Source organism: Calypte anna, chromosome 2 (genome assembly GCF_003957555.1).
Source record: "Calypte anna isolate BGI_N300 chromosome 2, bCalAnn1_v1.p, whole genome shotgun sequence".
Lineage (NCBI taxonomy): Eukaryota > Metazoa > Chordata > Aves > Apodiformes > Trochilidae > Calypte > Calypte anna.
In genome coordinates, this window is record NC_044245.1 from 98350546 (window position 1) to 98373909 (window position 23364).

General features: G+C 40.5%; 2 protein-coding genes across 4 annotated transcripts in view; one reads left to right on the forward strand and one right to left on the reverse strand.

The window, feature by feature from the left end:
* Window positions 1-19544, forward strand: part of MPPE1 (metallophosphoesterase 1) — a 23344-nt gene extending 3800 nt beyond the window's left edge. The window contains exons 2-13 of one of the 2 annotated variants that reach the window (XM_030446557.1): window positions 1828-1918; window positions 2748-2945; window positions 3819-3916; window positions 11281-11653; window positions 12452-12560; window positions 12880-12983; window positions 13576-13656; window positions 15389-15497; window positions 16416-16487; window positions 16598-16720; window positions 17493-17633; window positions 19061-19544. In XM_030446557.1, the coding sequence (XP_030302417.1) occupies window positions 11379-11653; window positions 12452-12560; window positions 12880-12983; window positions 13576-13656; window positions 15389-15497; window positions 16416-16487; window positions 16598-16720; window positions 17493-17633; window positions 19061-19243 (1197 nt within the window). In that variant the 5' untranslated portion in view covers window positions 1828-1918; window positions 2748-2945; window positions 3819-3916; window positions 11281-11378 and the 3' untranslated portion in view covers window positions 19244-19544. The remainder of the gene's footprint in view (window positions 1-1827; window positions 1919-2747; window positions 2946-3818; window positions 3917-11280; window positions 11654-12451; window positions 12561-12879; window positions 12984-13575; window positions 13657-15388; window positions 15498-16415; window positions 16488-16597; window positions 16721-17492; window positions 17634-19060) is intronic. The other variant, XM_030446558.1, reaches the window with a different exon arrangement.
* Window positions 19177-23364, reverse strand: part of GNAL (G protein subunit alpha L) — a 195098-nt gene continuing 190910 nt past the window's right edge. For both annotated transcript variants that reach the window (XM_008505519.2, XM_008505518.2), the window contains exon 12: window positions 19177-22833. In XM_008505519.2, the coding sequence (XP_008503741.2) occupies window positions 22687-22833 (147 nt within the window). In that variant the 3' untranslated portion in view covers window positions 19177-22686. The remainder of the gene's footprint in view (window positions 22834-23364) is intronic.

The following is a 23364-nucleotide window of genomic DNA, read 5'->3' on the forward strand; positions in this document are numbered from 1 at the left end:
TGCTGCTGCCCCGCTGCTGTTGCTGCAGCCCCTTGTTGCTGCCCCCTGCTGCCCTTTGCTGCATCCGTCTTGCGCCGCCTGCTGCTGGCCCCCCTTGTGCTGGCCCCCCTTGTTGCTGCCCCGTATTGCTGCTGCCCCGCTTTGCTGCTGCCCCGCTTTGCTGCTGCCCCCTTTGCTGCTGCCCCGCTTGTTGCTGCCCCCCTTTGCTGCTGCCCCCCTTTGCTGCTGCCCCCCTTGCTGCTGCCCCCCTTTGTTGGTGCCCCCCTTTGTTGCTGCCCCTCTTGTTGCTGCCCCCTTGTTGCTGCCCCCTTTGTTGCTGCCCCCCTTGTTGCTGCCCCCTTGTTGCTGCCCCCTTGTTGCTGCCCCACTTGTTGCTTCCCCCCTTGTTGCTGCCCCGCTTTGCTGCTGCCCCGCTTTGCTGCTGCCCCGCTTTGCTGCTGCCCCGCTTTGCTGCTGCCCCCCTTGTTGCTGCCCCCCTTGTTGCTGCCCCCCTTGTTGCTGCCCCGCTTTATTGCTGCCCCGCTTTGCTGCTGCCCCCCCTTGTTGCTTCCCCCCCTTGTTGCTTCCCCCCTTGTTGCTTCCCCCCCTTTTTGCTGCCCCCCCTTGTTGCTGCCCCCCTTGTTGCTGCCCCCCTTTGTTGCTGCCCCCCTTGTTGCTGCCCCCCTTTTTGCTGTCCCCTTTGCTGCTGCCCCGCTTTGCTGCTGCCCCCTTTTGCTGCTGCCCCCCTTGTTGCTGCCCCCCTTGTACTTCCCCCCTTTGTTGCTTCCCCCCCTTGTTGCTGCCCCCACTTTGCTTCCCCCCCTTGTTGCTTCCCCCCCCTTGTTGCTTCCCCCCCTTGTTGCTTCCCCCCCTTGTTGCTGCCCCCGCTTTGCTGCTGCCCCGCTTTGCTGCTGCCCCGCTTTGCTGCTGCTCCGCTTTGCTGCTGCCCCCCCTTGTTGCTGCCCCCCCTTGTTGCTGCCCCCCCCTTGTTGCTGCCCCCCCTTGTTTCTGCCCCCCCTTGTTGCTGCCCACCCTTTGCTGCCCCCCCTTTGCTTCCTCCCCCCTTTTCTGCTGCTCCCCCTTGTCGCTGCCCCCCTTGTCGCTGCCCCCCTTGTCGCTGCCCCCCTTGTCGCTGCCCCCCTTGTCGCTGCCCCCCTTGTCGCTGCCCCCCTTGTCGCTGCCCCCCTTGTCGCTGCCCCCCTTGTCGCTGCCCCCCTTGTCGCTGCCCCCCTTGCTGCTGTCCCCCTTGCTGCTGTCCCCCTTGCTGCTGTCCCCCTTGCTGCTGTCCCCCTTGCTGCTGTCCCCCTTGCTGCTGTCCCCCTTGCTGCTGTCCCCCTTGTTGCTGTCCCCCTTGCTGCTGTCCCCCTTGTTGCTGCCCCCCTTTCCTACTGCCCCCCCTTGTTTCTGCCCCCCTTTTTTGCTGCCCCCTTTGGTGCTCCCCCCCTTTGCTGCTGCCCCCCCTTTGCTGCTCCCCCCCCTTTGCTGCTTCCCTCTTTGTTGCTGTTGTAGAGACCTTCCATCAATGAGTTAATCGCACTGAGGTTTAATCAGAGTCTGGTTGTATGGGCTGGACAAAACCAAGAAGGTCCTCAGTCTGGCTGAGTGAAAGGGACTGTCTGCTATCAGTACAGACCATTCCTTTAATTCCCACTTTGCTCTTTTTTTCTGGTACTTAGTCTTTCTGTGTTGCTGGTCACACTTCATTCACAGTAATCCTAAATATTTCTGTTACAAGTCTCTACAGCCCAAATGATCTCCGTGGGGCATGTGTGATGCTTCTCTCACCAAGGATGTACATTTTGTTGGCTTCCATATTTTACTACAATTTGTGCATTTCTTCTATATTAGACTACTGCAGATGTATAATGATCTACAGAAACGCTACCTTAAAGAAATCAAAACAAACCAGGAGCAAAGGGAAGCAATTAAAAATCTCACTGTAAGTAGAATTTGTAGGAGATGGTATCAAATAACTAAATACAACCTTTTAGGGAGACTTTTTTTCTTTTTACACTCATTTTTGTTTCCTTTGAGATAATGGAAAGCAGTCTGCAATTCTGTATCCTGACACTAGCGTGTCTGTAAATGAAAGCTAAGCTATCTCCTCTTCTCTTTGTATTTTTTTTCCTCTTCTGCCTACCGTTCCTTCCAACTGTGTATGCATCTTCTGACCTCTCTTGCACCAGCCCTGGTATTTTTGTGTATGTGTCATGAGCTCTAATTTATTTCAGAACTCCAGCAGCAAGCTAACCAAACACAGACAAATTGTTTTTTTTTGCAAAGGGACTGGAGCAAAGGCAGGGTGGCATGGCCAGGAGTGCTTCAACGAGCTTCAAGTGGCTATTGCCTCTTTAGGCACTGATCAAGCCTTAAAGCTGACCAGTATAAGTAATCGCCTCCTAGGAGGCTGGAAGAAGTGCTTTTTTGTTTCTACATCAATAATCATTATAAGTTGGCTTTTATGTACTTTTTCTTAGAAGGTGGCAATTGCTGCTATAAAAGTTTTTTTTTTGTTGTGTGGGTAGGTGTAATATTTTTGTACATTTGTACATTGATGCTGTGTTGTGGGCATATGCTCAGTAACAATTTCTTTTTAAAAACTAATGTATGCAAAACTTTACCTGCTGTATTTTTTTTCTTCTTTCAGTCCATTTAGATGAATGTAGTTTTAAGTTAGCAATTGAGTGCTCTGCCTTTGCATTCAGGATATGTTTCCAGTTGTATTCAGTTGAACTGTGTTTGTTCTATGCATTTTAAGAAATACTTAGTTTCTCGACAGAGTAAAATTCATGAACTGGAGCTTAATCTTCAAGAGCAGAGGCAAAGAGTTGAGCGATTGGAATGTAAAAAAGTTTCTTGGAAAACTAGTGGTGCTTCTGGAAAAAGGAATCGCACCCCAGAAGAAGTAGCATCTCACAGGGACCTGTCTAAAAAGAATGATGAATCCTGTTGCTGTAAATACTTAGGTAATAATGCAGTTAATTCTGAATGATGTTGCTTCCAGTATTCCCATCACAGATGATGGACTCAGTTTCATATCCAAGGGCACACTCCATTTCTTCTACTTCAAGCAGCAGTATCTAATTTTTTTTTTCTTTTTTCAAAACCTGTAATGTACATATGGGATCATGTAATCGATGTCCTGTGTGTGGATCCAGCCCCGCATCTCTTTGTGATAAAAATAAGTGGTCACTGCTTTTCTCTTTTGCTGAAAATGGTGTGTCAGTGTAGTAATGGGCATGGCTGTGTTTAGTAGTATTTATTTCAGTAATCGCTATGCAGATCTCTTAGTGATAATTTTTGCTTCTCCATTCTTTGATTTTCAGACACTGTTACACGAAAGAACCTACTCTTAGCCTTAAAATGTGGGACAAACTCAGAGAATCCTGGTTTGAGCATATTCTTTCTCACCTAAGTAAAGCCACAAATTAATGTGCAATCCTGTTCAACATTGAAAAAAGAGACTGAAGATACAGTGTAGGCATAATTTACAGGAAATGTCAGCTAAGGGCTAATGTGACCCACTTGTAAATCAAAAAATGGTAGTCAAGGCATGTGATGCATGTTTTGCAGATTTTAAAGTAAAATAATCCCACATTCTAAGAATCTGACAAATTCAGATTATCCAGTTGACAGATCCTGTTATCTTTCATAGTACCTGGGAGTGTGCTGGGCTGATTCTTGAGAATAAATCACTTTATGAAAAAGGTACTTTAAAAAGCTGAACCATAATTTTCTAATATCACAAAATGTAGGCAGCTCTTTAGCTGTAATATGATTCATATGAGGGGGAGGTTGACTGTAATGGTTGAAAGACTATATTTTTTATTTGAATGTAGAGCTATTGTTGAAGGAGATTAAAAAGCTGAAGAAAGAAAATGTAAAGTTGTCTGCAGAAAGAAGAGCACTAAAAAATGAATTAGCCGGATTAGACAAGGTAATTTATTTTAGGACAAGTTTAAGAATAGGTGATTTTTGTAAAACTAACTTTTTTGCCTGAACTGAAACTTATCTGTAGGCTGAACATATGCTGTTATCAAGCAAAATACATTTAAAAAAAAAAGAATTTATAGCATTTTGAGAAAGAAATGGAAATAAGTGACTCCTTGAAACATGTCCTCCTGCTTGACTAAGGAAGGGAAATATTTTTTTATTTTAAACTACTGGATTTTCTTGTGGATTTTATTTTTTGTTTGTTTGTGCAGTTTGATTTTCTCAATGAGAAATTACCAGTCTCATGTTGTTCTGACATTAAAATTGTAACTACTGGTAGCAGTCTTGACTCCTCCCATCAGAGATTTGCATAAATAACAACAAATATTTTTTGAATTGTCACGTCTGTTCCTTCATGATGTCAGTGAGAGGAAAAGTATTTTCTCATGAGCTTAAACATGTCAAAGTTGTGCATGTGACAAAACTCTAAGATTATGGAGGGCAGAGGCTTTGAAGATTTTATGAAACAGAAAATGATGTAGAAAGTGAAAGTGTGAAAATTTGGTAATTCTGGAAGTTACGTGAAAAGGTGGAGATACCTCATCTAGCTCAGTTTAATGTCCTGACCTAAGCAGCATACGTGATTATTTTTGGATTTCTTATCTTGTAGTCCAGGCATAGCAGTAAAACATGGTGATATCTTATAAGATATGAAACATACAGAAAATGAGCCTGGGTGAATTCTAGATCCCTGTGTTTGGGAGTTAGGGACAATTTATGAATTTAAGTTTCATCTTTCAGATATAAATCTGAGGTAGTGGCTTTCTAGGTAATTTTAAGTCACTGTACATTTAAGATTAATGCAGTTACTAATTTAAAAAAATGAAAAGAATAGGCAGGAGAGGATGCCAAATATGGATGAATATAAGTAGATACTGTGTTCTTGTGGTAGGCAGGATTTTCCAACCTTTGGGAAATTCAGTCTTGTTTGCTCTGTTTGCTGCCCTTGTATTTTCCAATGACTTCTGTCTTCACTTACGAAGGATCAGAATTGCTCAGTAGACTTGAGCTGCAGGAGCTGAACAAAACATCCTTTTGTTTAAGCCATGGGCCATCAGTATTTTTAATAAAGGAAGTTTGCATCTGTGAAGCTGCATTTATCTCCTAGTTGAAGTAGGTATAGCTAGAGCTACTTGTTATGCATTATAGGATGGTATAATTATGAAAGGATTGATATGAGAAAGTGAAACCACGTTGACTGACATTAAATAATTCAATGGAACTTGGCTTTTATGAATTTTATTGTACTGTCTCTTTATATTCTGTGTAGCCTTACATGTTGCTCTTTTTCAGTCCCTCCTTTGGTGTAAATAGCTTTTATGTGAGGGAGTTGACTTCTTAGATAGTGTTATCCATTTTAGGCTCTGTCAAGTTTAATGCATCATAAATCTTATGCTTTTGAATATTAAAATAAAACTTTTTTTAACACAGTGCAGTCATAAATAATAGAATAGAATAATGTTTTGAAATAGGATACTAGCAATTTTTAAGGCAGTTAAGGTCTAAAAATATGTTGCCTTTCTAGATCTGAATATGATATCAGTTTTCTAATCTTCAACTCTGTAGTATTGTCTTCTTCAAATGCTAACATCCTCCACCTTACTGTATTCTTCTCATCTCTCTTCTTGTTGCTTGTCCCTTTTTTATAATCTTGCAACTATCAGACTTTCAAAATTAATGATATGTTATCTGCTACTAACTGACTTCATCACAGATAACTGTTTTTGCACAAATGAGTTTGACATTCTCAGGTAATTTTCAATTTCTATTTTGTAGCTTTCTGATAAATCAGCATGTTTTTCCTTCTCTATATTATTATTAGTCTGTATTTTATGCTCTGATAGAACTTGATTTCTGCTTGCATTGTGTGTTTAGGGCAGAGTTTTAAATTATTACATAAGGTTATAGTTGATTGCTGTATCTCATTGTAGCTGTGTTTGCATAGCTCAACCATATACTAATAAAAATACAGAAAGTGTACTTGAATGTGGGGACAACTGAAATATAGAGAATTTCTTTGGAAGAAACTTCAAGGTAAATATTTTTTGGTTTTTCTAGGATTTTTTTGAAGAGATAGAAGATCTAAAGCGTGCTGTACAGGAATCTGTGAAATTAAACTATCAGTATGAAAAGTGCTTGAAACAAATAAGTATAATGTATGGACTTCCTTTTATGGCACATTTGTAACTACGGATGGAAAGCAGAGTTTTTTATACTTAGTGCAACATTGAAATGTACCATGGCTTATGTAGTACTGCATTTTGATAGCATTATGGATACAATAATATGATCTTGATACAGCAAGATGCTCTGAATTGGTTTTTTTTTTTTATTATTTTGTCCCTTTGATTTTTGTTTATATGGTCTTTAAATAAACTGATCTGTATAACTTCAGCTAAGTTGCAAAACTTTTCTCTTTAACACCTGAAAAATGCATTCATTGTGGGAGTGGTTTGGGTGTTTATGGGAATATGAAAAAAACATTTGTTTTTTTAATTGAAATAATTTCCTGATTTATCATCCTCTATAAACTATATAAAGCAAAGTAGATCTGTATACTTGGCAAGCAGACAGAAAACAGTTTTGTCATTATGTTATTAAAAAAGGCTTTCTTAAAAGAAAAATGTTCAATCTCTGCTTGGAGTTTTTCTCTAATCATAATAATGTTAAAAATCATAGATGAAGGAAGGATTTAGGGTTTCCAACTGGAAGGAGTGTGTTCAGAAAGATGGGTTGGAGAGCTGCCTTGCAGAATCAAAACATGAATTGATCAGAAGCCCTTATTTGATTGAAGAGTGAGGTATTTGAAGTGCTCTGTTATTTGCAGTGCTTCTGAAAGGGAATGAATGCAGAGTGTCAGGGTTCACAAGGTAGAAATGTCCATGTTTGCTTCAGAGAAGGAGAGCTTGTAGTCTTAAGAGACAACCCCCAGTTGCAAGTGCACCTTGCAGAAGGGAAACCTTTTGAGATTTCAACCTGAATTTGTTTGCAGCTACATTTCACTGAAGTTTAACATTGTTACACCACAGAACCAGATTGATCTGAAAGTTGTAAATCCCTACCTTTGTGCCACTGTCATGGGAGAACTGAGGGAAATCTTCATCACAAGTTTCAAAATATTAAGTTTATTCATAACCCTTAACAGCTTTTTTGGCTTCACAAATGTATTTGCATGCTCATTAGGGACTGGACTGGAATTAGGACTCTTGTATCCCACTTTGCTTGTTAGGACAGTTTTATGTAGCTCTAAACAAAGAAATAAATTGGCCTCAAAGCTTAGGTGTTCAGAATTACCTACTCAGTAAGAGAGAGGGTAGAGCTTCAGGAATAATGGCCTTCTGCTCGGGCTGTGGACCACTGTGTTAGGTTTCCCATGGATAAATTTCTGCACTGAGATGGGAAAGGTAAAGAGGAGTAATGGAAGCATGTGTTGACACTAAATTTGACTAGTGAAAATAGAACTAATAGCATGTACTTTAAGGAAGTGCCTTTAAGTGCAAAAATGTAAAATGTATTTAATATTTATTAAGGAAATAAACATGAATGATGGAGAAAGAAAGAAACCTTTTTTTTTTTTTTTTTTTTTTTTTCCTGAGGGCTGGTCTCTTGACCATTTTACCCCCACACAGTGTTGTGGCATAAAATTGTATTTCTAGCATGTTTAAACTGGTGACATTACTAAATGAACCACTTATTTCCTTTGTCTACAGGCTGTTTTTTTAGAGTTTTTCAGAATGGTTCTTAAAACATGTAGATGAGGAAAAGTGCAAGGTTATTTCTTCCCTGTCTAGACAATATACATGTTGACTAAATAAAAAATCGTTGTGACTTAGCAGAATGTTTCTGTTTGCCAGCTTATGGAAGATCAGAGTTTTCCATTACAGAGTATGTTCTGTGCCCATACAATTGCAAGTAAATATTGATCTCACCTTTATGATGAGCTTTTAAAACTTTTAATAATCAGTTTTGCATCAGGCCACTCTCCTTTATTTAGTACACGACATAGTGAGAAATCTACTGGTCTTTTTTCATAACAGAGATCCTCAAGCTGTAGTAAGAAACCAGATTGTAGTCTAACCTTAACAACCAGCCAGGCAAGCAGGAATAGCAGCAGTGTGTTTATTACACAGCAAGATGCTGAGCCACAGCTCCATCTTGCAGCGTGTGTGCCATCAAAGAGCATTATTTTTGATCTTGCCATCACGCATGGGAGGAAAGGGGTCTTTTTGTACCTGTATGCGAGATTGGAAAGGTTGGGATTATTTACTGCATGTGCCGGGCTTCTGGTGAAACTGCTTTGCCTGTGGTGCACAGAGGTGTGCAGCCACCATCCTGAGCAAACACCTTGGCTGGGGGTGAGCAGCCACTGGCAGGCAGGTGGCAGAGCAAGATAGGCAGGGATGGCTCTCAGCCCGGAGTAGGAGTTGGCTTTCAGCTCTTCCTGTGTCACCGACTTCCTCTGGTTTTGCCCCGCCTCCTGTTTTTTTTACTCTCTCCTCTTTTCACTAACTGGAAAGCTAAAAGTGTAGGGTGCAGATGGGAGACCTCTGACATCTTCCACATCTGCTCCCAAAATAGTAACAGCTAGCAGCAGAAATAACAGAAGAGGGAATGTGTATAGAAGTGACAGGCTCTGTGGGTTTGATTGTGTCAGTTGCTGCTTGTGACTTCTGAAAATGTCAGTTTTGCCTTGAAGATATTTTCCTTTTCTAGAAATCGCAGGGTTTGGTGTTGTTTTGTTTTGTTTTCTTGGTTGTTTTGGTTTTACAGAATTTTTTTTCCATGCTCAGTGCAAGTTAAATGACTTCCTGGCATCTTTTTTTCAAATTAGCAGTGTTCTTGTTGGAAGGGGGGACTACCTAGGACTACCAAAGTCTACTTCCAAATCCAGTGTTAGGTGCTGTTTGTGCAGGATGAAGCCATATGAATTTATGTGCTTAGGTAAGAATTTACCTGTCTGTTGTTCTTGTTGCTGTTTCTATTGACCAGATACTTCTGCCTTAATCTTGCTTTGTTGTGAGATGTTGGATCAAGATTGTGTTGATTTTTATATCTAGTTCAAGTGAAGATTAGATTAATATTAAACAAGTTAATCAGCCTTTCTGTGTAATTCCTCTCTATTCTGAAGTTGTGATGTCTGGCCAGTGGCTTTTTCCCCTCCCAAACTTAAGTTTAGATAGAACTGAATTGCATGCAATTAAGTATTAGTCATGCTAACATTAAATAATACATATTGGAAATGTTGCATGATGCAGACTAATGTTTTTTGTCTTGAATAACTACTTTGTAGTGGTAATACAGGAAGCTTGTGCTTGAAAATAAGTGGCTTATTAGCTTCTTGTATTATCAAATAGAAGATTTGATTGGCAAAATATGATAATCAAAGACTGATGTTACTTCCATGAGACATTGATCTAGTGGGCTATGATACAGGGGTAAAGCAGTTTAAGTTTTGTTCTGTGTGAGACCAGACTTTTAGAAAAGGTCCATTAATGTTGTGTTGTTCTGTAATTTTGTCCTGTTCTTAATATTTATGGTCTAAATAAACAAAAGTGTTAGTTTTCACACTTTTAATCAATTAAATCTAAGATTTAGTCCGTGCAAATGAACATTGACTGCCAGTTACTGTCTGGGTACTGTGTTCCATAGTTGCCAACATCTTGGATATTAGTCCTGTATTAGAATTTTTCTGTTGTAAAAAACAAAATTTCAGTCTCATTCCTAGGCAAGGACAAGACTTTTCTATGGATTCTCCCAGGACGAGGAGATAGAGGGTATCATTAGCAAGTTTGATGATGATAGAAAACTGGGAAGGGTGGCTGAGAGACCACAAGGCTGTGCTGCCATCCAGTGTGACCTGGACAGGCTGGAGAGCTGGGCAGAGAGAGATGAAATGAAGTTCAATAAGTCAAGTGTAGGGTACTCCATCTGGGGAGGAACAACCTCGTGTACCAGTACAGGTTAGGGATTTTGACCTGCTGGAAAGGAGCTCTGGGGAAAAAGACCTGGGAATCACAATGGACAACAGGCTCACCATGAGCCAGCAATGTGCCCTGGCAGCCAAGAGGGCCAATGCCATCCTGGGGTGCATTAAGAAGAGCATGGCCAATAGGTCAAGCAAAATTATCCTCCTCACGTGGAGCATTATGTGGAGTTGTGGGCTCCCCAGTTCAAGAAGGACAAAGAACTACTGGAAAGAGTCCAGCACAGGGCCACTAAGATGATTAAGGGCCTGGAACATCTGCCCTATAAGGAAAGGCTGAAAGAGGTTGTTTAACTTAGAGAAAAGGAGGCTGAGGGAGGAATCTTATCAGTATTTATAAATATCTAAAGGGTGAGTGTCAGGAGGGTGGGTCTGGACTCTTCTGTGGTATACAATGACAGAACAAGGGGTAATGGACACAAACTGGCACATAAGATTTAAATATGACAAAAATACTTCTTCATTCTGAGGGTAACACAACACTGGAATAGATTGCCCAGGGAGGTTGTGGAGTCTCTATCCCTGGAGACATTCAAGACCTGCCTGGGTGTATTCCACTCAAACCAGCTCTAGGGGATCCTGCTCTAGCAGGTGGGTCAGACTAGAGGAGCCTCAGGGGTCTCTTCCAACCCCTTACCATTCTGTGATTCCTCCACAAGTTTTTTCATGAGCTCTATCATGAGCTATAGCTCCCCCACCATCCCTTTTAAAGTGACCATGCTACATGTTTTGCCTTTTTAAAGGTGGGTCTTCCAGATATGCAGTACTCTTCAGATCTAAACCCTGAGGAGGTTGCATGGAGAATCTGGGTGATTTTATTTGAAAGTAAGGCCAGTATCCCTGTCCTTTCAGGTGGGATACTTGTTTCTTGTGGGCACTTAAACACTGGAAAAATCCTTCTACCAAGAACTGTAGCAGTAGCAGACCTGGGCATCAGGAACAATTGAGTTTCTCTTAAATGCCTATGAACGAGTGAAATAATGAACCCTGTTAACAATTGTGGCTTATCAGCATGAAGACATTTGTTTTGGATTAGCCTTTAAAATGGCATAAAATAAAATTGTAGTTTCAAAAGGGGCAAGTTCCCTGCGTGGATTGCAAACTATCCAAGGTGGAAGGGGTTGGTAAGTACAGTAAGTTTACCAGCTAAGGCTCATTTGAGACCTGTACTCACAATGTTTTCAAAAGACCATCTTTGATTTAGGTCAATTACTTATTTCCACATCTTTCAGGGTGACAGTAAATTAGCACTGTGGGCCTTACATGGTAGCTTTTAACAGGGAATGTTGGCTTAACAAATATTTAATTTTGTATTTCCTCTGCAGGGATCTTGTATTAAGAAGCCCAACATGGTCCTTTGACTACGACTCACATGGGAGAGGAGAACTGAACCTTTGGAAAAGAGATTTATGCTGATACTGCAATGCTGAGTTCTAGCTTGACCACTGTGAAGAGTTGTCCTTTGAAAAAGAGGCTCTGTTTCCTGCTGAAGCTCATATGCTTTGTCAGCTCAGTGTTAATATTTTGTGAATTTTTAATTTATTACGTGGTAATTTTTCAATGTCGATGGCCAGAAGTGAAAAGTGGAGCTCATGTGAGTAAAAAAGAGACTTCAGCTTCAGTCCTAAAGGCCATGGTTTTAGCTGATACTCACCTACTTGGTGAAATCAAAGGACATTGGCTAGATAAGCTAAGAAGGTAATAGTTAATTTTTTTAATAATCTCTATCCTGGTTTTGGAGTTTTTAGTAATAGCTAATGGGACAGATGTTAGAAACTATTGTTGTGTTACTTGTAAGAAGTGTGCCTGCTGCTTCTGACTTGCCTGTCAGGATCTGTGCTGGGTAATAAACCAGTGTTGAAAGGCTAATAAATGGGTCTTACTGGGGCAGTGCCAGTAATATTTTATAGAATGCCTTAAAAATCAGCCAGAAAGCCTGGATGTCCCAGTAGTTAATACCTTTAACTGCAGAGGCAAGGAAGCAGGTAGAAATTTGTCTCTGTAGTAGAACTGGCAGCAAAATCACATTTAAATTCAAAGGTAATCCAGTTCTGTGCCTGGAAAGACATGTGTTTCTGTTAATAAAAAAAAAAAAGAAGAAACCAACCCACAGAATGCTTAAAGTACAAATTCTACCACAAAATGAACATTACAAACTTCTGCTGCAGAAACAAAAGCATAGTAAAAGGTGTGTAGTGAACTACTATTCACTATTCTAATTAATTGCTGTTTAATGGAATTAAAATGAATGAAATTAAACAAATTGGTATTACTTCTTGCACTAATTGGTCATGATTGTAATGAGGTGGAATTATCCACCAGGTAAGATGCACCTACTGTACTTAACCCCGATTTTTACATATTTAATTTGAGTTTCATCTAGTGCTTTCAGTGTATAGGAGCCATTTTCCCATTCCAGTCAGGCTGTGTTTGTGTATTCAGAGTTCAGGATCCAGAAGTCAGGCACTGATGACTGGGTATGCATTTTCTTTTCAGGGAATGGCAAATGGAGAGATCTTTCCAAACTGCCTTATGGTTACTGCAGCCAGATATTGTTTTTATTCTGGGAGATGTCTTTGATGAAGGAAAATGGAGCTTTCCTCAGGTATGAATCAACAGCTCTCTTATAAAAAAAAAAGAGGATTTCTTGAAGGAAATGGATGGCAGAAGAAAGCAGACTAGGTATGAAAGGCCCTGTTTAATATTACTATAGTTGTCCTACTGGTAGAATTTCTAGTGTTTTAGATAGGAGTTGAAATATTGTGATTGCCTTTTGGTTTTGATTATCTTGGCAGTGCTCCCCCTCATACAGTACCTATAAAATGTGCATATCTCACCGAGCGTGTGCTTGTGTATTAAATGCTCGTGGTTCCCCTTGATACTGTGGGACAGGATTAATTCCTCCATTTATGTTTTCCATGCAGGCGTGGGCAGATGATGTCAGGAGATTTCGGAAGATGTTTAGGTATCCAGTTTCTACTGAGCTGGTGGTTATTGTGGGGAATCATGACATTGGATTTCATTATGAGTAAGTGTCAGCAGTGAAGGGAGTATGGAAGTGCCAAGAGTGAAATGTTGGTGTACATACAGTAACTGGTTTTGTATCTGAGTGGTGACCTCTTGTGTGTTTATAAACAAAGTTTTTGATCATAACCAAATGAGAAGGGATTGTAATTTAGAGAAACATCTTACAAGGTCTGCATTTGTGCACAATGCACTCTGATAATATATTCTTGAACAGTTTTCAGCCTCCTTTTGTGCCTCTCCGAGCTAATGTGAAGTTGTTCAGAGCTGGTCTTTCTTCACTGGTAGAGAAATCTCCAAGCTGATTTTCTTTGTCTTGAGCACTTTGGCCACATTCCCTTTCCCATATTCTCAGGATAGAGGAGTGCAATTGCCCTTGCTCTGTTGTACATCTGTAGGGCAGCTGTGCTTACTCCTGCTGACAAGACCGGGACAGAGAACACTGATAGGTGTCAGAGCATCCCCATGACTTGGCATGAATAGGATCTAGATCATGGAGCAGCAAGCTGCATGAATCTGCAAAATGGAAAGCAACTGTGTCAGATGATTTACAGTGCCAGTTTCTCACCTCAGTTTGTTTTTTTGCTCTGTGACAGAATGACTGCTTACAAGGTAAACCGGTTTGAAAAGGTTTTCAACTTTACTTCAGGAAAGCTAATTACACGAAAAGGAATAAAGTGAGTATATATTTCTTTTCCCAATGTTTAGGATGGTGATTACCAAGTTAGCAGAGCAGAAAACTGAGCACTGAAATGGAATTTCTAATGAGATACTATGGGAATGCTTAACTTAGAGCTTTTAAAAAATTTATATATATATATAAAATTTGTATCTAGGTTAAAATATTTAACAGGAAACACTTGGTAACCTTTTATTTGATAGAAGCAGAAGCTATACTTTGAGCTAGGTAAATTGTAACAATTTCCTTTTAAATGGAAAAGTACTGTGGAGTCAAGAGTCAAATTCTCTGGTTTGCCTTTTTACTTCCTTGCAGCTGGTAATGACCCATGGCTGTAAACAGAACAGAAGGATAGAATTCAGTATAGAAACGCAAACAAACCCCCTCTGTGCTTACAAGTTAAGAGTTTCATTAATTTTAATAACATCTTTAATCTGCAGAACTTCACTCTTATTTGAGGTATTTGGGAACACATCAGCTGCTTGTCCACAGTTTTTCCACAGGGTGGGGTAATGAGGCAGGAGCTGGTGTTGGCTCGGAGGAGACCTTGTTTACAGAGCTTGTTCTCACAGCTGTGTGTCTGTGGTTGCAGTCAGCTGCCGTGTGCCCTTTTTCTTACCTCCAGGTACCACGCAAGAGCCTGGTGAGGGAAAGCAATAGAGGGTGTGTAGAAAGGCATTTGTCTTGGAACCTCAAATATCTGAAGGGGAGACTCACTGCCACTCTGCATTTGGCAGGGTAGTGATCACTTGTGCAAATGTAGAATTCAGAACCTACAGGTTTACACTGGTTCCCTTAATTAAGCAAACATGAAAATATTCTGAGCAGGTCTAGAAATGATGTGTCTTTTTTTAGGAAGGTGTATCAGCTTGATAAATGCTCAGCATAATACTACTGTTTATCATGCAGATGTGGGATTAAGGAGTATCTCCATGCCCCTTTGATAGAACAGCACAGCAGAATTCTTGCATGCAGTTGCAGATTGTATGTCTAGTATCATAATCATTAACTGAAACAAGCTGCATTTTAATTTAATGTTCCCAGATAAACTATTTTTGTAACAAATCTATGATATAAAAGCAACTTATTTTAATAAAAGATGATTGTAAAATTTTTTTTAACCCCGTATCTCTCAAGTGGAGGCAATCAGCTCATTTATGCCTCTAAAAACTACTGAATTGAACTGGGAATGTATCTCCTGAGTCCTGGTATGAATCTTGTGACAGACGTTCAAAGCTGATTTGAAATCTACAGGGAAATCTTTTTCTGTATGAAATCTTGTTTTCTGTGGGAGAGGACCACAAAGTATGAAACAAAGTTTGTTCAGGGTAGCCAGCCAAATGCAGTGCTGTTTGGCTTTTCAGGTGTACTGAAGAAATCCAATGTCTGAAGTTGTCTGTTCCACTAGAGTACCACTTAAGTATGTTATAATATAAAAAAATAATCTTGTAAAAGTGAAGCATAGCATGCAGTGTATTGTACCTAATTAACAGCTGATTATAAAGCAGCCTTCCAGGTTAAGAAACTGCTACAGGAGGGATGCTCAAAAGAAGGTTTCTAGCACATGACTTCGGAAGCTGTTACATTCTGCTCTTCCTTTGAGCTGTGTCCAACTGTGGAAAGCTTGCATTTTATAGAACAAAGTTTATGCCATAGATGTGGAGGAATAGCACAAGCTTTCCTCTCCTTTCCACTCCCCTTCTCTTTGCCTCCTCCCTGGTATTTTCCAGCTTTGTCATTGTGAACAGCATAGCCATGGAGGGTGATGGCTGCGGTGTCTGCCGCTCCTCGGAGGCCAAGCTCCTTGCACTGTCTCACAAACTGAATTGCTCCCAGCAGGTAAGAGTTTACTAAAGCTCTGATCATAGCCAGCAGCTATGGTGGCTGCAGTGGGAATACTGCTGATACTGCAGCAATAGTCAGGCTATAACTAATGCTCTCCTGGAAAAAATAAATAAATATCTGCCTCCAATTCATGTCGCAACTTGTTAGCAAAACTTTCTGCTCCTCATCTGCCTCTTTTATCATGCTTAACTGTGTTGTTTTGTGCTAATGGTGTTAACTTCCTTGTCAGTGCTGCCAACAGAGGGTGTCATTTCCTCTGTTCCAAGGAGTGCCAGAAGTTTTGTAATCCTCTTTGACTTAAGATAAATAATAGGCCCTGCATTAATATTTATGCTTATTGTTCTGTTTGAAATCCTTCAAGACAGCCCATTCTTTTAGATTTTGATTGTACTGGAGTCCTGTCTCGATAGCCTAGTAATGTTTTAATTGTAGCATTTTTTTCATCAAATCCAATTGCTTCTTCTATTTCATTCCTCTTCCCTTTTTCATAGACTGACTGGACTCATGGTTGGCAGCATGACTGACTGGGCTGGCCATCAGTCAGGAAACCAGCTCCCAGTGGAAAAATTGCTACACACTTAACTGCTGTCTCTCTTGGGCTGCCCTAAATCACTTTTACCTTGTTTGTGCAGTGAGATTCTGCTGTTACTTTCTGCATTCAGTAAGAATGCAGCCATATCTACAGCATTTGCAGAGAGGGGAGCTAAATCATTCCCCCTTCCACCCACAGTAGTGGCTTTTTAAAAGTTAGTGCAGTGGACAGTATTTAAACAGTACTCTAACCTGATACTGCTTTTTGCAAAAAAACAAGAAAAAAAACCCCATCCCCTCAAGAGCTGTTGTTTAATCCCTTTCCCCCCCCTGTGGTACACATAGGTGAAGCCAATAATTATGGATTGATTTTATTCACAGAAACCAAATCATTCCAGCAAACGGTGCAGTGATGTGGACAAGCTTCCAGCTTCAGAACCCATCCTTTTGCAGGTGTGTTAGAGGTGGGGGGAAGCACACACTGATGTGTTTTTAGTGTACTTGGTACTACTCAAGAAAGGCTGGATCATTAACAACTGATCCTTGCTTTTAATGTCTCCCAGCATTACCCTCTCTATCGTCAAAGTGATGCTGAATGCAGTGGAGAAGATTCTGCTCCTCCAGAGGAGAAGAACATCCCATTTAAAGAACAGTATGATGTGCTGTCTCAGGAAGCATCACAAAAGGTTTGCTATATTAGAAACTTGAGTCTAGGTGGGTGGGTGGGAGTGGGGACAGAAGTGTAGCTATGTATAGATTAAAAATTTTGGGGAAGGATGTCAGCTGCGACAGGCTACAGCTGCTCCTGCTTTAAAGAGGCCTTTGAGAGGCTGCTTGTCAGACCTGCTCCCGAGAATCATTGCAAGCATGGCCTCCAATCTGCTGGCCTTCCATAGTTCCCAGTGCTCATAAGTCTGCTGCAGCACTGTTACCTCCTGTTGCCTGTTTTGTATGTCATGTACAGTGTAGATTATTGACAGACATCATAGAAAGCCACTATTTTCCAACACTTTGGAAGCACTGCTTTTGCTGAATTAGTAGCTACGAGAAAACATTTTGAGAAAATCTAATGAGCAGTCTTTCTTTCCTTTTTCATAAACGTCTTCACTCAAGATTGGCACGTACAAGATTCTCCCTTATACATGAAAAAACAGCATTGCTTTACTAAACCCAAGATTTTTTTTTTCTATTTGTGATGTCAGCAGCTTGCTAATACCTTTGTTTTCATCATCTGTAGAGTCAAAAAAGTATTCCAGTTTTTGGGATGAGGGCCAAATGGGTATGGTTAATATTACAATCTCAACACTTATTGGAAAACAGAACTTAACACAAAACACTTTGTATGAATATTAGACTTCCTGTAATTTCATTCTGCCAGATGTGAATAAAAAATGGTGTTAGGCTTGATTTCTTTTTAATTATGACTTAATTTTTGTGCTTTACTGTTTTGTATTCTAGTTGATATGGTGGTTTCATCCTCGTTTGATTCTCAGTGGGCATACACATAGTGCTTGTGAAGTGCTGCATGGAGGGAAAATTCCAGAAATCAGCGTCCCATCTTTCAGTTGGAGGAATAGAAACAATCCTAGTTTCATCATGGTAAGTTTTTAATTATTTTTTTTATTTTTGTCAGATAACTTTCATAAATAAATCAACATGGCAGTCAGCTATATTTTAAAACTGATTCTACCTGTAAAAACAAAACCAAAAAAAATTTAAAAATTGCCTACCCACCCAACCCACTCAGTACACTGCATCCACTTTATAATAAAGTACATCGGTGGGAGCCACATGTTCTGTGTGGTACAAAGCAATGCTGTTAAAGACCTAATTAGTATCTGGGTACAAGCATCTTAACATTTTTCTTATAAAGAGGGTGCATTGTAAACTATTGACTTGTAAAAATAATCAGTATTGTGCACTGAACAGTAGAAAGACTAGTTTGGCTTTGCTGCTTTACCAACTATGAAAACGAGACCGTAATCCACCTCCAACTCTCTTGCGCGGTGATCGTGGTTTTCGAGCTTGTGCATTAACTGCTTCACGCAGTGAAAACGTTTGTCATGGCAATAGTCTGCCTCCTTCTGCCCAATTCACATCTTATACAGCGTGTTGGTTATGCTCTCGCAGGCAGCTCCAGTGCTCAGTAGATCTTTAGAGGTAAATCAATTAGTTCCCCAGTTCAAAAATAAAACAGAACTCCTGGGAAGTTGGAGTAAGAAGCGAAAGCTACAATCTGTTTACAGAGTAGTCTGTGACTTGGAGGACAAATCTTTCATGTGATTTTACTGCTGCTGAGTTTAGGCTGCTTAATACACAGGTAACCCCCAAGCTTTTAAATTCATTTAATGCAACTCTTAATATTTCTTGTTGATAGTAGCTCTGTTTATTCCATATTCCTGAGAGTAGCTGCCTTCAAACTACAAATGCTCTCCGCACATGCCAGACAGTGCATCTTCACTGCAAAACAAGAGGTTGGCTAATTAAAGTTGCATCACCGTCACGACTGTTTTAACTCATCCACGGTCCGTTGTAAACTTTAATTTGAACTGCAAAGTCAAGCCAAAACCCAGTGAAGTTCTGTGGTGTTTGGAATTTGGATTAGCCAACGTGATTTTTGCAGCAGGTACTGGGTAGGAGGAGGGCTTGCGGGGAGGAAGGGGCACATTCACAAAACCTAACTTTAGCCTGAGAAGGCTCCTTCCTGGTGGATTTCCAGCAGCTAAAGTTAGGCTTCTCTTGAAGGCAGATCAGATGAGGAGCCCAGCTCTCTATTTATGCTAGATGGAATAAAGGGAAGATTGGCCTCTGGGCTAATGTTGGCCCGATGTATATTCCAGTTAGCGCCCAGCACCGCAAGGTGTGGACTCTTCAGCCCCCTGGAGAAGGCACTGGTACTAGGAAACTGGCCCCAACCCTTGCCACCCAACACAGGTTAGAAACTGGAGATCTGACAGTCGTGGTGTTTACTTCTGATTCAGAACCCACTGTTAACAGCCAAGTGACAGTCTTCATTTCTTTTCCAGGGCAGCATAACACCAACTGACTTCTCCCTCCAAAAATGCTTCCTTCCGTATGAGAGCAGAGTCTTTACTGTATACTGTGCAGCAGGTGCTCTGCTTGTAATCCTGATACTAGCTCATTTTCAGCTTCTCACTCCACCATTTTATTTTGCTCAGCGTTTAATCAGTAAGCATAAAGCAGTATGAAGAGCCAGACATCTGCATTCAGTCACTGAAATACCAAAGCTGAGAACAGTCAAACATCAGACTATATTCATGCCAGCAAATGACCTAATTTGATTGCTAGTCTGAAGGCAGGTTGCATTTACACATACCATAGAAGTCCTATACAGCTGATATGACTACTACAGGATAAATAATTAAATGAAATGAACGGTTCATGCTGTACAAAAATACTGTATTCTACAATCAAATGAGTCCTTTTCCTGCTATATTTTTTTTTTGTATCAAATATGTATATTAAAAGTGTAACTGTACATTATGTAAATCGTATCGCCTCATCACTTATCTGCACTGGTGTCTTACCCTGGTGGAGGCTCAGTCCTGCAAACTGGAAATGTTTCTCTGTTTTATTGCTGCATGGCCCTTCTAATGTCATACTTCTTGTTTGTTAGGGTCAGGCAGAAACTAGATACATCAGTACTGAGAGATGCAGATTTCTGGAACCTTTTTTAGCATGTCATATGTAAGGGACTGGTTTGGGACAAGAAATCTTTCAGTTCCTGGTACATTACATTGTCAGCTGAATACAATTTGCAGTTATCATCTTCCAGACAACAATGGGAAGAAGCCTGTGGATCCAGTTTGCTGATTCATGTGAAACCTGCTTAAAAAAAACCTGGGGTGACACCTCAAGCTGCTGTTTTGAAAAAGATGTGCTATGATGAGCTCAAAAAAACCCCCAAAAGAGGGCCCTACTGTATCCCAGAGACTCGTGTGGTGAGGGGCCCTCCAGTTGCTGATCTTCTGCAAGAAGGAAGGTCAGATACAGCTGCAGTAACATTATCCTCTGCCTTGGCCCTCAGGCTGTGGACAGAGAGGGATAGGAGTGCTTCAAATTAGAGTCCTGCACAGCTGCCAAATTCTGCCACTGAGAGGTGGAGGCCACCAGCTAGGCTGGGCCACTGGCCCCCACTGGGATGGCAGCACAGAGAATGTAAAATCTGTGCTCGGTGCCTCCATGTGCTCTGTGTGTGTGTGGGAAGAGGTGTCCAACCTACTGCTGCTCCCCACCCACCCCGGGAAAACCAGAGGGACCATTTTGACACCAGGACCAGTTTTCCTGCTGCCATTCCTGCAGAGGCTGGGAGCTCTGGCCTGAACTCCTTGGGCTGTGGGGCATTTATAAAGACTGTCTTTTGTCATTTGTTCTGTTACTTTCTTTGGCATGGGAAGTGAGAGAATCTTTGCATTTGGGAGTTTTGTTTATTCCTAGCTTATTCCACCCAGCCTTTCACTTTCTGGGAAATATCTGATGACTAAATTGGCCATACAGCCATCAAAGCATACACATTTCTGGGAAGAGAAAATGGTCGTATCTAAAATGGGATTGTTTATCATCAAATAAAAATAAGTTCTTGATTTGTCTGTATTCTGAATTTAAAAAGATGACTCATTGGGGCTTATAGCTAATAATGATGCAAATAGTAAAAAATTAATCAAGCCTCCTGCTGCTTTGTATGCCAATGTGGGGAATATGTTAGCTTGTAATCTCTCCCTAGATTTAAAATGAAGTGGGGGGAATCGTCAAAAGTGTGGTAAAACACTCTATAAAGTAATGTAGTCTAACACTTCTCTAGGTTTCTGTTATTGCAACTGTAATTTTAGACATTTGTACAGGTTATCTTGGACACAGGAAAAGTATATAGTCACAGACATAAAACACCTATGTATAAAATATAAAGCAGTGTTATAGTTACTAAAAAGGACATGCCTTATTGCTACAGCAATTCTTGCTTTTTTATATATTGTACTGTACCACAACTTGTTTTGAGAATGTCATTTGCATAAATTATTCAAGTTTGAGAAATATTCACACATTTTGATTCTACGATATTTAAAATAAAACCATTTTCTAATGTGTCTCTTTATTAAAAGAGAAATAAAAATGTCATCTTGGAATTCTCTTAGGCCAGACGCAAGGGTTTATACACCTTTTTTGTTGGTTGGTTTGTTTGTTTTCTTCTTTCTTGCTATTTACTTGCACAATGAAAGCCGCTGTTGGTACAAAGATTGAAGAGCTCTATATAATGGTGCTTTACACATTCACAATCGGTCTGTGCAATTGTGAAGTTCTATGAATGACCAAAGAATCACCCAACATATTTTTCTAAATAGAAAGGAGAAATAAAATAAAAAGAAATCCTTGGTTCCCATTAAAACAACACCAGGTTGCAATTTGGACACTTGAATGAATTCCAATGTTTTAAAGCTGAGACTTCAAAAGAGAAAGGCATGTTTGCTGCAACATCCGGTGACTGTAATACCTTACGTGGAAAGGTAAGTGGTTAATTTGCATAATTTAGAATTTTTTTTATACTAAAGAGCATTTTTATATAAACCAGAAAAAAATCCCTAAACTCTACAGATAAAGTTCTTACCTCCAGTCACTGCTGCAGGTAAGGTTGACATCAAGCTGTACAGCGCAATCAAAAACATACTTACATCTTAGCTCATTTTACAGGTACAGCCATAATCAAGGCACAAAGATCTTCTACAAGTATTTTTCTTCAATAAAGTTGTACAAAATAATATTACATTTTACAGTCTGTACAATATAATAAACCAGCAGTGAAACAAAAAAATATATATAGGGAGAGGACTGTTGTCCAAGAATGATCTGAACTAAAAGGATCATTTGTGGACAGCACGAATAACGTAAGTGAGGGTGGTAAATCTTCTGCCTAGATGCAACAGGCTGAAAAGTAGCTGTAATTCAAATGCCTGAGGTGTGCAGAGACTCTTAGCTCCAAAACCCCAGAAAAATTGCTTTGTCTTCACTGTTCCTCTCATTATCTACTCTACTTCCTGTGCCAGTAACGGCTTAAAAGAGGAGGTCACTTTTATCAGTTGACCTGCAACTCAGAAATGCTAAAAACTGTGACAGAGTAATAAATATTGTGGTGCTGCTACATTGTGTGTCTACTTCCTCAACAGTATTTAGTAACCTGATACAAAGTGCATTAATCTTTTTTTTTTTTTTTTTTCACCCATCAAGTACTCTTCAATGTCGCGTTAAAAAGGAAACCCACACAGAGGGATAGGTATGACTTTAGTGTCATCCCGCTGACATACCAGTTTGAACTGCTGTCAACCCGCTGGAAAAAATTTAGCAGGTCACGTTCAGTTAAAAAAACCCAAAAAGCTAAGGGAACAGAGGTAGCCGAAGGGCTTAGTGGAATGACGGAGAAGTGGCATGTCAAAAGAAAGCACAAAAAGAGTCTCAAAAAGCATGAAGGAAAAAACAACCCAAACTTGCTTCAAATCAGCTTTAAGGTTAAATAATTAAAGTAAACAAAGTGAAGAGACTGACATTTCTATAGTATATTCCTCCACCCTGTGTGGGGTAGTATCAAGAGAAAGAGTAAGGAGCAAAGAATTTAAAACCACAGGTTCCACGGTGATCCCCCTCACAAGAGTTCGTACTGGCGGAGATGCATCCTCTGAATGATGTCCCGGCAGTCGTTGAAGACTCTGCGGATGTTTTCTGTGTCCACTGCACACGTGAAGTGTGGGTAGCAGTAGTGCCTGCCATCTCCACTCGCCGTGCTTATCCTCTGTGGAAACAGGGAGGAAAATAAAAAATAAAAGGGTCAGGCGCTGTGACACGGGAAGTTTCTCATCTCCGCCACCTATGGACTTCTGGAGTTCCAAGAAACCTGAGAAATTCTGCACATAGATCATTAAAATAAACACAAAAGGAGGAAGATCTCTGGTCTGGTCCAATACGAATCACAAATTTGAAATGGAGATAAACTAAAGGTATGGATAGTATTACAGGGTCATGATATTAGTACCTTGTAAATGCCCCTGATGCCAGCATCACAAGCTGTCACTTGCACATCACCATGCAGCTAATCTGTGTTGCTGACTGCAGGCTGCCACGCAGCTGTCCTGAGAATTATTTTCAATTTTTTTTTTTTTTTTGGTGCCACCATGTGGCAATTTTTTGAACTCTCTGTTTTAAATCAGCAGCACAAAACTGAAAAACCTTCACAGTTGTGAAGGTGGTTGTGATGCTTCTGCATCTTGAAACTGAGGGGCCCTCCCTGAAGCTACTCTTGCTTAGGGCACTCTCTAAACTGCCT